This window comes from Vigna radiata, chromosome 4 (assembly GCF_000741045.1).
Source record: "Vigna radiata var. radiata cultivar VC1973A chromosome 4, Vradiata_ver6, whole genome shotgun sequence".
In the NCBI taxonomy this organism is placed as follows: domain Eukaryota; kingdom Viridiplantae; phylum Streptophyta; class Magnoliopsida; order Fabales; family Fabaceae; genus Vigna; species Vigna radiata.
Genome location: NC_028354.1, coordinates 5,364,127 through 5,378,855, shown reverse-complemented (window position 1 = coordinate 5,378,855; position 14,729 = coordinate 5,364,127). Strand labels below are relative to the sequence as shown.

The following is a 14,729-nucleotide window of genomic DNA, read 5'->3' as shown; positions in this document are numbered from 1 at the left end:
TATATATATATATATATATATATATATATATATATATATATTCATTTAACTAAGGTCTATTCAAAAAGTATTCTTACTAATTTTGCTAATACAGATTAGGTTATTTGCTCTTGAAGCAACAACAAAAACGATGTAGGTTCAGTGTAATTTTGTCCAAAACATGGTTTGGTTGGTTGATTACCCACTCGAAGAAGAACATGACAAAAAAATAAAATAAATAAAAAGATGTTGTGAATGCTTAATCCACATAGAAACTTCTTCACCACAAAAGTTTTTAACGAAATTCACCATCTTAATAATAAAAATGAAAAAAAGAAAAGAAAATGGAGGAATAAATGATTAAAACAAAACTATTGAAATAACTTGCACCTTAAGATAACAATCCGTCAGAAGACACTAATTAATAATAAAAATAATTATGAAGAATTAAAATATCAATTAAGAATTTTCATAAGTGAATGAAAATAAGTACTCTGTATATATATATATATATATATATATATATATATATATATATATATATATATATATATATATATATATATATATATATATATATATAACTTATTATTTTAAAATGTTGAATTAATTTCGACTTTTATCAATATGTTTATTTTAACATTAATCTTGAAAGTGTTTTTCATAGTTACAACTATATAAGACTTTAAATTACGGATATTTTAGAAAAAAGAACTCGGTATGGCAAACCCTAAATTATTGTATTATATAACTCATAATACGTACACTTTTATATATAATGTTTATCATTTTCTCTCTTCTATTTACTTTATATCACTTAATTATACTTAGACATTTCTTTTTCTCTTTATTTTCCTCCAATTACTAAATATTGAATACAGATTTTTATAAAAACCATTTTTTTATACTACTTTCGTTGCTATTATATAAGTTTTGGTGTGTGTATATATACACACAAAAAAGAGCATAGTTTCAGTGGTTTCATCAGTGTGATAATTTTTCTCTCTTCTAAACTTTTGCTTTATTTATATACAGAGAATGAAAAAGAGTAAAGATATAAATAAGAAAGTCGTATATACTAAATAAAATATCAGAAAAACAGTTATTGACCCAATAAATAGTAAAAATAATTGGACCTAGTGTATAGGATCGCATGAAACTAATTGTAAATTTTGTATTAGAAAAATAATTTAAATTATTTTTTATAAGCTAAAATGAAGTTAATTTGTCTTATTTAAATTCTACAAATTTATGTTTTCAATTTATGTATAACTTAACTTTGACGCAAGAAAATATTTATTTAATTTTATGTACATATGTGAAGAACTGATCCAAACATAATGTGTATGTTCTTGGGTGGCGCCACCAAAAATCCAATTCAGCCGTGGTTCTGTTATTTCGGTTTTTCTCTTAATCCGTCACTTCTTCAGGTTTAGCCTCTCTCTCTCTCTCTCTCTCTCTCTCTCTCTCTCTTATGAACCTTTCATGCTTAGGGCTATATTTGATCATCTATTCAGATTCTGGAGAAATCTCATCATCGCAACCTTTGAAAAAGTTGTTCCATTAAGGGTGAGCTTGGTGCGTGTATTAGAATTTGTCTTCGATTTAGATTGTCATAAAACTGTTGTTTACACCTGCATTTCATCTTTCATTTCTTAATCATGCTATGGCAATGCTTCTAATGTCTGTCTCTTTCCAAAATATTTATTAACTTTCTCATATAACTTGTTATTATTATTAATATATGTGCATGAATCATATTCTCAATTAATGTTCCTTACAGGGTGTGCTTCCAAGCTCATACCTGATTTCACATTTCCATGGCTTTCGCTATGAGGGTCGTGCTTTTTCCTTCAACCCCAGGTAAATTTCATTTTCAACCTTTTCTTCTTCTTTTTCCGTTCACATAAATGATGATTTAAGGAATACTTTAACCAAACAATAATTGTTTCTTTTTCTCTTTCTTTTTTGTGTTTTTTTTTTTTTTTAAATCCTAGGGTGTGGGGTTGCTTTGCTTCTTTAGAATCTCTCTCTTTAAACACAATGATAATGCAGTGGGAAAACATACGTAGGTGCAATGTTTTTAACCCTTTTTTTTTTCTTTTTTTTCGTGAACAGACACGGGAAGAACGGAAATATCTAACTTTTTTGGAAGGTAGAAGAGATAAGAAAGTAATAAAAAGTATATATTTCACAATGATTGGATTATCCTCCCCGTTGAGTTGCGGTGGAATGGAAGACGCTAGCTTTGATCTGGGATTTTGGAGGAACAATGGAAAGAAGGTTTTGTTGACATACTAATAATTGGCATTAAAAGAGTAGAATTTAATAGGTAGGTGAAGAAGCCAATATGGAAACACCAGGGGTGCCGGCAATAAACACCTATAAGAAAAAAATGGTAAAACAATTGACAGGAAAAAGGGACGATACACCTTTGCATTCTGCAGCAAGATCAGGGAATTTGGCTGTGCTGAAGGATGCCATTTGCGGAGCTAATGAGGTTGAGTTGCATGAATTATTGGCCAAGCAGAATCAAGATGGAGAAACGCCCCTTTATGTTGCTGCTGAATATGGTTACACTGATTTAGTCAGGGAGATCATTCAGTATTATGATCTTGCTGATGCTGGAATTAAAGCTAGAAATGGTTTTGATGCATTGCATATTGCTGCCAAACAAGGGGATTTAGGTAATGTGGTTGGTTAGGTTTTATATCAATATCTGCTTGTTTGATATAGGAGGAAACCTCAGTTCTCTTTGCTTTGTGGTAGATGTCATGAAGGTTCTGATGGAAAGTCATCCTGAGTTGTCAATGACTGTGGATCTATCCAACACCACAGCTTTGCACACTGCTGCAATACAAGGGCACACTGAGATAGTGAAGTTTCTATTGGAAGCAGGAAGTAGTCTGGCAACCATTGCTAGAAGTAATGGGAAAACAGCTCTGCATTCTGCTGCAAGAAATGGACATTTGGCTGTTGTGAAAGCACTTCTTGAGAAAGAGCCTGCGGTTGCCACGAGAATCGATAAGAAGGGCCAGACAGCACTTCACATGGCAGTGAAGGGGCAGAAGCTTGAGGTGGTGGAAGAGTTGATAAAAGCAGACCCCTCATCAACGAACATGGTTGACAATAAGGGAAACACAGCATTGCATATAGCAACCAGGAAGGGCAGGAGTAAGGTAAAAACTAGGCCACCGCTTGCCATAATTTCCACTCTAATTTTCTATAAGCTTCATGTATGTATAACGTTGTGATGACAAATGAATGGTAATTTAGATCATGACCCCTGCTCTGGATGAATGTGTTATTTTCTGTGGTTTGTGTCTCCATGTTTTGAAAGAATTATCTACTAATTGGTCCAGCTATCAGCTTGAATGATTTATCAAGTGAACTAATCAGAAATAGTTGCTTTTATGCTTGTGATGTAACTATTGTTGTAAATTTCAGTACATTTATTATTCATGACTAGTAGCGATTGAATAACATTAGAAAAATCTTTTACATTGATTGATGTTCCTCAAATAAATTATATATGTCTGATATGTTGTATTAATCGTGTTGTATGTGCAGATTGTAAAGTTGCTTTTAGAACAGAAGGAAACGGCAACAAGTGCAGTGAATAGGTCTGGGGAAACGGCAATAGACACTGCGGAGAAAATGGGGAACAATGATGTGAAAGCCATTCTTCTTGAACATGGTGTTCAGAGTGCGAGGGCCATAAAGCCCAGTCAGGGCACAACGGCTACTACAGCCCGTGAGTTGAAACAGACGGTGAGTGACATAAAGCACGAGGTCCACCACCAGTTGGAACACACACGCCAAACCAGAAAACGCGTCCAGGGAATTGCCAAACGTATTAACAAAATGCATACGGAAGGACTCAACAATGCAATAAACTCCACAACCGTGGTGGCAGTCCTAATAGCCACTGTGGCCTTTGCGGCTATTTTCACAGTCCCTGGCCAATTCGTTGATGACCCACATGAGATTCCTCCAGGGATGTCCCTTGGGGAGGCAAACATAGCTCCAAAACCCCCTTTCATAATTTTCTTTGTGTTTGATTCCGTTGCACTGTTTATCTCTTTGGCGGTGGTGGTGGTGCAGACCTCGGTTGTGGTTATAGAAAGCAAAGCAAAGAAGCAGATGATGCAAGTGATAAACAAGCTAATGTGGATTGCTTGTGTTCTCATTTCGGTGGCGTTCTTGGCGCTGTCATTTGTAGTGGTGGGGAAGGAAGAGAAGTGGCTGGCCATAGGAGTTTCCATTATAGGAACAACCATAATGGCTACGACCTTGGGGACTATGTGTTACTGGGTCGTTAGGCATCGCATTGAGGCCTCAAATTTGAGGAGCATTCGAAAATCTTCATTGCAAAGCAGGTCTAATAAGTCTATTTCAGTGTCAGCGTTCTCAGATTCTGAGCTATTAAACAGTGAGTATTGTAAGAAAATGTATGCGATTTAGATAGAACCAACTTTACTTAGTCTGTTCCCTATTTAGCACTTGCTTTCTTTCGCTGTCCAATTTAAAAGCACCGGCCCAAATGGAACTTCCAAATCTGTATACTGTATATGAACAACAACAAATGGCTAATGTTAATAACGTACAAAATAAATCATAGTAGTAAACAGTTTCCTCCAAGAAAAGAATGAAAATGGGACGTGAATCTGACTATCGAAACAAAGCATATATAGATAATCCAATTCCGACGTTTTTTTTATATCGAAACAAAGCATATATAGATTTATTATGTTTAGTATAGGTTAAAAAGCTTGTTTCTAACTGATTCAAAATTATTTCAAGTCAAAATTACTTGCATTATCCCCTCGCCTACTTGTCACTAAATTCAATTGGCACAGTACATTTGGGAGCAAAAATTTTAAATAGAAAGGAAATGAATAGGTCATATTTTCATTTCTAATAAATATTTTCCAATAGGGTAATTTTAAAAAATGACAGATTAACATCTGGTGTCGATCCTTTTATTTTATAACCTCAGTTTAATTCAACCACATGGTAATTTTATGCATGATGCTCTGTTGAAACGTATGCCTGTAAAATGAATTTGGTGGAAGAAAGCACACATTACACGGGTTATTTGTTGAGTGTTTAGCTTTGTTCTTTTCACTATTATTTAATCTCTTGATGCTAGTACAGCCGTTAATAAATTCTTTCCCATGCACTACAATTGAAAAATATACTACAAATTAAAAAACCACGAGACACTTCTACAAAGTGAGACCTTCATGAGATTCAATATAATTCAACAACACTGTAGACTATTTGAAAGAGTAACAGATTATATTCCCAGTGTTTCTCTTAAAGTGAATAGTTCACCTTAGAATGAAAGGTAAAGCGTATTAATCATAAATAGGGAGGATAAATTTTAACAAAACTAATGCTTTTTACTTTTATCTTTAAAAAGAACTCCCCTTCCAGAGTTGAACTTTCATGTATGCTGTAAAGAACTAATAACACCGCATCCAATCTATCTGGGGTGTATTTCTCTGTGCATTGGGTCATCCATATCTGCTACTTTCAGACAGCCAGGTTATCCTAACGTCCATTATTTTAACTGTATTATGGCTGAGGGAAAAAAAAGTAATATCTCTCAGTGCATCAAGATTGAAGAGAATGTAAGATCAGCGCCAAATTGAAGGATCAATAGATGAGAAATGACTTGCGTCCTACAAACTAAATCCACAAGTAAAAACTTTACATTGAAGGTTTTCTTTTTCCCCCTTAACGTTGAGGTAAAGACGGTCGCTTTTCCACCAATTCATAATGAAGAACAAAATTATCCTGCAAGAAGGCGGTCCATTAGAGGCCTAACGAGGCAAAATTATACTGAAAAAAAATAATTTGTAAATTTCAGGTGCATGCACGTGTCCAATCATGCAGTATACAAGTACAAAAACAAACCTTCCGGACTGTTTCAAAGGTATTTGGATCAAAACAATGGTAAGATCCTCTCTCGTATGTATTTGTTTTGACAAGCGGCTCCATGTTGGCAACTCTTATAAACCAAAAACGGTGTTCTTTATGATAAAACCAACCTCGTTTGTAACTGCGAGCAACAACCCTGCCTCGTTAACAATTATGCTCCGATAAAACGAAACACAGAAAAACAATCTAAATACTCCAGGCAAAATAAGTCGAATCCCAGATTAATACATTGAACAATGAGTAGTAATTTCCAAAGAGTCTCAAAGCGGTATAACTTTAAAAACCGCACATAGAGTTTAATATTGCCAAAATGAAAGTGTTGTTGCCAAGAAACCCGTGAATGTAATAATCCTAAAGTAATTCAGAACTAAAATTAAATCGTCCAAAAACAACACCAAACAAAAAGGGTACAAGAGCGTGAATGCATACAGTTCATTTGCTGCATATAGTTGTGCTTCATCCTTGGGCATGCTGCAATAAAAGAACAATTTTCCCTGATTATAATATCAAGCGAATCGAATGTGAATGCAAACAAGATCAGATTTCAAAAAGCACCTGTAAAATATGTAAAACAAAGTTTCCACCGAAAACTTCAAAAAATAACCTTGCTGCATAACACAAAACTCTGCCTCAATAGAACATAAAACGCTAAGGGCAATGAAATTATAAAGCAAAATAAAGAACATTCACATGTAGAGCAGGCGGCTGTTTAGCATAATAACATTGTAGCACACTGAACTCTGGATCACCCTTGGCCGGTTCATCAGACCATGGTGATCGAAAAGTCTTGTAAAGATTTTCTGATGAATTCAAATTCAACCCAAGCGTTGTCAGATCAATCCCATGAGCAAGATATTTCAGGTCAGGATCACTTATATGGACTACACTGAACAAGCCAAGGGCACCAAATGGATCTGGACTAGATTGCGCACTTTGCATGGACTTCATGCCCTGATCCCTAAGAGACTGATTTGCAGCTGACATTTGCTGAAGGCGGAATTGCGACTGGTTCTGCTGCTGTTGATACTGCTGAATAAGCTGGTCATATGAACCCATACCCGTATTTGGAGAATTTAAAGGCCTTAGTCCAATGCCAGGAGGTCCACTGGTCTAAACCAAAAACCATCGAGTCATAAGAATGTCAGGAACTTGCTATGGTAGAGATACTGAATTTAGTTCAAATGGGCACTTACTCTCATTTCAGTGTTTCAGTGCATATTAATAATTAAAAGACTCATAATGCATTGCCACACAAAGCACGTGCCTCACTTTTATAAGTAGAAAATTAACTGACCTGGGAATGATAAGTTGAATGTGAAGAAGGAAACATATCTGTTCCATGCAAATGGAGGTCTTGACTGTTTACAGATGAAAAGGAGACACCGTTACTACTGACTGAAGGGGTATGCTGCTGTGTGCGATGTGATGGATATGATCCCCCCAAACTGAAACCAGAAGATCGCCCCATCTGCTGCAGATTAAAGGCAATTAAGATTGAGAATGGATTTTGATCCATTAATATTTCTATAAACACACGGAATTGTATAAGGAGAAGATAACTCCATTTTTGGAACATAAAACTCACAGAGAAATGCTGAGATTGCATCATTGACACGGTGTTATCATGAAGTTGTTCTTTCTGGTACATATCCATAGCAAAATCGGCATTACCACCTGTGTGCAGATACCATGGTCAAAAATAAATGATGAAGCCAACTGACTACCCTCTAATCAATTACAGTTATCAGTTCCATAAACAAAGTTGACCAAAAATAATTAGAATATGACATCACACACAGACAACTTACTACGACGTGATTCCCATCAAGCCGTCAAAGATTCACAAGTGCAAACTTAAAGATATCATTAGAATATGTCATCACATACAAACAACTACCATTAAAGCATCCTCGCTAAATGTATGACTGGTCACACACATACCAAACACAAAGAAAAGAGTCCTTATTCCTATAAAAATCTATCAAAAAACATGAGAACAAAACATGGATGCAGAATGCACAATGATAAGAACCTCGTGTAAAACCCTAATGATGCTACACATAAAAAGTAAATGTACATGCAAACATCCAGAAGCATTTCTACAAGAAGCAGCATAGATTTCATTACACATGAATCACAATTTATATACCCGTACTCTGATAATAAATTTGCACTCTAAGGAGCCGAGAAAAAGATGGGTAGAAGAAATGAGAATGTTAAAAAAGAATATGAGGTCATACAACAAATACAGGAAACAAAAATGACAGTCCAAATAATATTATGACATCAGTTGAGGGAAAGATGACCGAAAATTGGTATAGGATGTTTGGACAGGTTAAAAAAAGGTCACTAAAAGCACCAAGAGGGAATGTACATTGCGTGGTTTTTAGTCATATGAAGAAGGGAAGGAGACATAAAAGGACATTGGAAAAATTTGTTGAGAGATCTCATGGTGAATAACATCTCTGAAGATTTGATCTTTAATCAAGATAGATGGCATTGTGTGATTCATAGAGCCAACTTCACCTAGTGAAATAAGGCTTTCGTTCTTGTAATCTTCAAAACAAGAAAAAAATATGATTAAGCTCGCTAAATTTCCAACTGAATGCACAAGCTCACACATATTAACCAAACAATGTACATACAACACCTTTGAATCCTGGTAAAGCTGGGAAGTCTTCCTTTTGAATACTAAACTCTTGGTTTTGTTGGACAATGGGACTAACTCCAATACCCTGTTTTCGTAAAGAACCTGAAATTTATACTTTACATTATTCTTTTTTGTGGAAGGTGAATAGTGTATCAAGCAAAACAACATTTTCCTTCACACACCCAACTGTCCTTGAGGCCCACCAGCAGAACTAGGATGAGTGGTCAGTTGAGGGAAGTCATTGATATCAAATGGTGAACTGTCACCGGAATTCACATCATTCAGCATCACCATAGAGTTCAAGTTATTTACTGTTTGAACATGACTTTGAGAAAGTGGACCTCCAGCACTAGGATAGGAATTTCCTAGCATTGAAATTACCTGTGGAGATCCTGAATCAAAAAGTGGTTGTCACCACAAAGTAGCACATTTAATCTACACATCAAATAAACTCAATATTAAAGGGATTTAAAAACCTAATATTCATCAAACAAATAAACGATTAAATCCAACAATTTATATAATTCTAAAAATAAACAGTTCTTCAATAGGTATCGTATCTCTATCTCTAGTATATTTGCTACTTCAAAGACAGACCAGTAAAATTTGGCAGAACAAAGGTTAAAGTACTGTGACATAAAAGAGACAACAAATTCAAAATAAGTAGAGCAGTAGAGAAGCAAGCTATGAAGCACGGACTACTACACAAACAACAGACACAACAACGACACTCAAACATAAATACTCTGAAATGAAGTATGAGTAACATAACAACAAAAAAAAACTAAATTGATAATATCCACCTTTCTATTTATATCACTCCGTATTAGAACTTTATCACTTCACTAAAACCCCGAAATAAGAATGAGGTTATACGTATTGAAAAAGGTACTCCACTTTCTAATTCTAAGTTATTCTACAATAACAAGGCTCACAAAATGTCAGAGGTATTATTTTTTAATATTTTATATTATTTTGAGTTGACTTCTCTCAGTCAAAAGTATAATTTTATAATAATATTAGTGTGGGACAACTCATTGACGTGTCAACTCAATTGTCCTAATTGTATCAAGAGGTAGGCTTACGTGTGTCCAAACAAACAGGACAATTGTTTCATTGAACATTCAACGGGAAGTAACTGATACACATCTCAAACAAAAGGTCGCAGAAACGTGTCCAACCAGGATACTTCAAACAGAAGAGGGGGTGTGTGCTTCCAACAATAAGGAATGGTGTCTTCAACAAAGCAGCACAATGACATCAGCCATGTGATGAATATAGATGAAAATAAGGGATACTACAACACTTGCCCTGACTTATACTCTTTATTTCTAATGAAATTATGGGTGCCTTGATTATGGTCTCCTTGCTTTGTAATGTCCACCACAGCATCAACCATCAAAGAGATCACATCAAGGCAGTTTTGGGACCAAACTCTGTGTACCAATGACAACATTGTAGTTCACTTTTCAAAGTATTGGAAGAAATAAAAAATTAACAATTATTATAAAGGGAAGAAAAAAGAATTTCAATACAAATTTATGCATTTCATTGCTCCCCGTGAATAAAACCGAAGGGTTGGATAAGATACTATTTTCTAATCCTTATTACAAGTCATAGGTAAAGAAAATAATTTAAGAAAAAAATGTCCGGTGGTCACAGCTGAAGAAACATTATGTTGACCAATGAATGTCACAAAAAACGAATTTCAAGGTGCTCAAACTTGTCATCCGATTCTATAAAGTAGATACAAGGAAAATTCTGTTCATGATAATCAATTTAGTATATGAAAATTTCATCCTTATAGCTAATAAATTTTGCTTCATTGCTCTAATATCAAAGTTCCAACCCTTTTGAAGAAAATCTCAACTAAAAACAATCAGGTATTGCTTAGAAAAAAAAAAGATTAACACACCAATTCAATGCTGCTCTTGTGACTACCAAAACATACCTTGTGGAAGAACAGTACTTATCAATCGATTCTGTCCTTGCACACCTAAACCACCAGATCCAGCATTTCCACCTAAATTTATACGAGAAGCGAGGCCAGGAACAGACAATCCTCCAGAGCTTATCCTCCCAATGTTCCCCCCACCAACCATGTTTCCCATCGAACTAGTGATTCGAGGACCTGCATTTCCCAAAATTGGGGATACTCCCAATCCTGGAACAGCATTTCGGTTACCAATTGCAGCAGAAGTTGGAAGAATCCCAGGAATAGGACCAGCAACTCCATTTGTGCTACTATTAAATCCAGGATTTCCTATAACACTTATACCTCCTCTACTGTTGACTCCTGAATGTCCATGGGAACTTCCATGAGATAGCTGCAAATAAAATGCATAGACAAATGAAAACATTCATGTTATACACCAGCAGAAAATAAATGACAGACACAAAAGGTAATTCGGCTCAGAACTTCAGGTACTACTCTAAAGATGTTCAAACACAAATGCATTCACCTGTGACAGAGCAACGGGTAGATTATTTGATGCAAATCGTCCACTTGAAAGGCTTGCTGAAGGTTGTTGAACTCCTCCCCCAGTTGGTAAACTATTTAACGTTGAGTTTCTTGATGTAAGTGAACTAGGCATATTGGGTACATTATAGCTCCCATGAATGTTGTGCAATCCCTGAATAGAACCTGCAGCAAGAACCTGACAATTATATAACTAAAGGAGAGGAGAAAAAGGATTGACTCTAGCAAAATTTTCCCACCAGAGTGATGAAAAACTGGCGAGGCTACACCAGACTGACCAGAAAAAGACGTAGCAAAGGAACGTCCAGCAGCACCATCTGGAAGATTTGAAGCAGATCCGTTCAGGGAAGACTGCAAACAGAACTCTGTTAAAATGTACTCCGAAGACAGATCCGTTCCAGAAGTAGAAAACAATTTCTTATAAAAAACAACAATAACAATAATAGTATGAGAACTTTCAAAAAGTTTTTGCTCATTCAAAGTGTGTTCAACATGCATCAGGCATGAAAAATTGAACAAGAGACAGAAATTTTACCTTTTAATAGATGTTCACAGCAGTCAACTATATGCTAACCATACATAAAGTGGAAACTGCCAATAAATTGCACACACAAAATGGCTAGCACTCATTATAAAAAGTATAAGTATGAATATAATGAGTCCGAGGTTATCAAAGGCAGATGACAGATAATACAGAAGGCCAAAATTCCAACATATAAAAACACCATTCCGGCCTATAACACCATTGTAGTTGGCCTCCCTTCACAAGTTGCCTAAGACAGAGGTGTTGAAAAATGCCAGGCTATTTACAACATTGAATGAGTCTACGTAGCTGCCAACATATAGCAAGGATTATATGTTCAGTTTAAGGCAATATAAAGTTGATTTCCAATTAATATATAAACACACACAGACTGAGTTTTCCCTATGCCTGGATTCTCTACTCACAGAAACAGAAACATATTTAAATAGTAGCATGTTATTTAGAGATTAGGCTTAAATAACCTTTTAGTCCCTATTATATAGGGCCTTTTACACTAGGTCTTAAAAAATTACCTGCTGTGGTTCACACGAAAAATTTGTTCATCTGGATCCCTGTCCTTGTTAAGCGATAACATGACTAACAATTTTTGTTTAATTTTGGTGACAAAACAGGCCCCGTATTTTCTAAATAACAAGAACCAAAAGGAAAATTGTCTAATATATGAGGGACCTGTATTAGAAGTTCATAATTATATAAGGACCGAAACAATAGCATCAGGGATTAAAACGAAACAAAAAAATTATCCAGACTACATCAGGAGAAAAAATAGAGAGAAACAGAATGAAAACAACCTTATATTTTAGGGACCAAAGAGTTATTTAAAATCAATTATTTGTTCTTAGCAAAACATTATCATGTTAAGATTTCCTACTTGGATTCAACAAGGAATTCATATATAAGGAACATTAGGATTTTACATTTTATTAAAGGGTGAGCCCTGGCACAGACAATAAAGTTGTGTCTTGATGACCAATATTTATCAATTTGTCCCTTCCTCAAAACTTTAGGTAATAAGAAGCCTTTTGGCATGGGGTACCTTAGTTTGAGTTTTTATTTTATTAGGATTTAAGAAGAATTTTTAATCTTTAGTTACAAATATTTTTGGATTCCTAAATGTAGTTCATTCATATTTGATATTTCCTTTTTGTCTTAGAGCATCAGAAATCCTAGTCAAGCTCTGTCTTAGAGTGGTACTCCAAGCTTATTGTTGATGTCTACGGAGGAATCTAGATGTATTGTACATCACCCCGGTTCTGCTCTAACTAAACAAGTTAATATTTGAAATGAAGCTACTTTGATAATGGGATACATCTCAAACATCCAAATTTTGATTTATCAATCTTAAAAAATGAATTTATATCTAAATCAGCCTTACAGAATTAGCTTGCAAATTTGAATTTCCACCCAGTTATATCTACTATAATTTGGTCATAACTCTAGGTAATGTGAGATCAACAAAATAGTCTCTCATACTGATAATTGAATATCTTGAGCACAAAACTATATATTGTGAGATGTCTCGTGGTGACCTAAGGGTGGGTGTCACGAAAAGCCCCAAAAATCCTATTTATGAAAATCTTTTATTCCATCTTAAAAAGTGAAATTAAGCCTAACTCAACATACAAAACTAGATATTTAGGCCTATAATTTGACTATATCTCTAGTCAATGTGAGATTTTTAGCAATCAAAACATTTGAGAAAGATTCTAATGACAAAAAACATTTCTAATATACACACAAGTGTGAAGCGCAGTAATCCTATAACATGCCAGGTTTGTTTTTTAACAGCATATTTTTGCCTAGAAATCACTCTGTAATAGTCTAGACAATTCAATTCACACAATCTTGATATCGTGTACCAAAGATCAAGGATTAGAAATGACAAGGAGATTATACTTGATGTAATGAAAACATGCAAGCAAGAACTTCGATCTAAAAGTTGATGTCTGGGGAAAAAATCACACAAGGCCCATCATATAAGCCATGTATCCAACGAAGATGAATAAAAAATCTCAATTATAATAACTTGGCAATCTATGACAATGCAAACTGAGTAACGAATGAGATAGACTGTCGAACATAGCCGCTTGCTTTGCAGGACATGAGTAATTACATTAAGTAAGCTCGACATTGCATGGATTTCAGAACGTCAAGCCAAAAGGCATCACTGTGCTGAAAAACACCCGTCCCTTTTTTATTCAGCAACAGATGTGTGAACAATATAAAGTTCCTCTCCTAAACCAATGAACAACCTGGGCAGAACAAAATGCGAATAAAACAACATCAGATGCGATATGATTCCGTTGAAAGGACGTATCCAACTATATAACAAAGTAAGCACAACAGCTCACACAGTGAATTCCATTGTCACATTAAGCCTTAACCCTTAGATTATCATACATAAACATATGTTTATCACCTTTTTGCAGTCTAAGAATGTGCAGACTCTAGAAGCCAAACATTAAACCAAACTGAAAACGTCGAATATGTAGCACAGACAATAAAATTTACAAGAAGAAAATGTCTTATAAACAGGTTGCACAGAAATGACGAACGACATCACGATTAATTAAGAGCGATTAAATACAGCGTTAACTGATACCAAATTCAACAGAATTTCCTGTACTGCTCCCTAGCAATCAACCACAAATTAAAGCATTTCCACATAAATTGATCAACCGTCGAATTTCACAGTTCCCATTCCGTTTAGAATTTGAAGTGAAAATGATATACCACACTATAAAAGTGCGGAACCACGGAATCAAGCGCCTCCGAGAAACCTAACAAGATTAATCAGTGATGACGACGTTAAGCAGTGAAGGTGAAGGAGGACCGTAGAGAAGGAAACGATGAAGTGGATCGAAGTTTGGAATCAATAAGCGCGAAGAGAATGATAGGATGAGAAAGTACCTGAAGAACAGAGATGAGCGATAAGGTTGCGACTCAACGAGCGAGTTTGGGTGCCCTAATCGGAACAATAAAGCGATGCAGAGAGAGAGTTGCAAGTAGAATACAAAAGCTTCCCTCTAATCTAACTAGTTGTTGGCTTGCGTTGGGTTGAGAGACGATAAAGCGTAATAGAGTATCGAGAATAGTTTCACTATCCTACTCTTCTCAACGGAACGTGTGAA

General features: G+C 35.2%; 2 protein-coding genes across 17 annotated transcripts; one reads left to right on the top strand and one right to left on the bottom strand.

Moving 5' to 3' along the window:
- The first annotated feature begins 1,136 nt into the window (after positions 1–1,136).
- On the top strand, positions 1,137–4,481 carry LOC106758771 (ankyrin repeat-containing protein At5g02620). 4 transcript variants are annotated; one of them, XM_022779659.1, is made up of 6 exons: positions 1,137–1,409; positions 1,497–1,548; positions 1,763–1,842; positions 2,098–2,666; positions 2,749–3,158; positions 3,550–4,481. In XM_022779659.1, the coding sequence occupies exons 4-6, from the start codon at positions 2,330–2,332 to the stop codon at positions 4,441–4,443; spliced, it is 1,641 nt and encodes a 546-aa protein (XP_022635380.1). In that variant the 5' UTR covers positions 1,137–1,409; positions 1,497–1,548; positions 1,763–1,842; positions 2,098–2,329; the 3' UTR covers positions 4,444–4,481. The 4 variants fall into 4 exon arrangements, with proteins under 4 accessions (XP_022635380.1, XP_022635379.1, XP_022635381.1 ...); XM_022779658.1 differs by having other exon boundaries at positions 1,497–1,557; XM_022779660.1 differs by having other exon boundaries at positions 1,497–1,557; positions 1,977–2,666.
- A 595-nt stretch (positions 4,482–5,076) lies between these two features.
- Positions 5,077–14,729, bottom strand: LOC106759196 (probable NOT transcription complex subunit VIP2). 13 transcript variants are annotated; one of them, XM_022779655.1, is made up of 18 exons: positions 14,509–14,728; positions 14,201–14,378; positions 13,712–13,850; positions 11,590–11,886; positions 11,294–11,405; positions 11,038–11,219; positions 10,527–10,902; positions 8,758–8,967; positions 8,576–8,677; positions 8,452–8,481; positions 7,511–7,599; positions 7,220–7,396; positions 6,616–7,035; positions 6,481–6,533; positions 6,355–6,396; positions 5,902–6,046; positions 5,699–5,781; positions 5,077–5,565 (listed from the first exon to the last, which is right to left on the bottom strand). In XM_022779655.1, the coding sequence occupies exons 6-17, from the start codon at positions 11,167–11,169 to the stop codon at positions 5,722–5,724; spliced, it is 1,836 nt and encodes a 611-aa protein (XP_022635376.1). In that variant the 5' UTR covers positions 11,170–11,219; positions 11,294–11,405; positions 11,590–11,886; positions 13,712–13,850; positions 14,201–14,378; positions 14,509–14,728; the 3' UTR covers positions 5,077–5,565; positions 5,699–5,721. The 13 variants fall into 13 exon arrangements, with proteins under 13 accessions (XP_022635376.1, XP_014497730.1, XP_022635373.1 ...); XM_014642244.2 differs by lacking the exon at positions 11,590–11,886 and having other exon boundaries at positions 10,527–10,739; positions 10,854–10,902; XM_022779652.1 differs by lacking the exon at positions 11,590–11,886 and having other exon boundaries at positions 7,220–7,393; positions 14,509–14,729.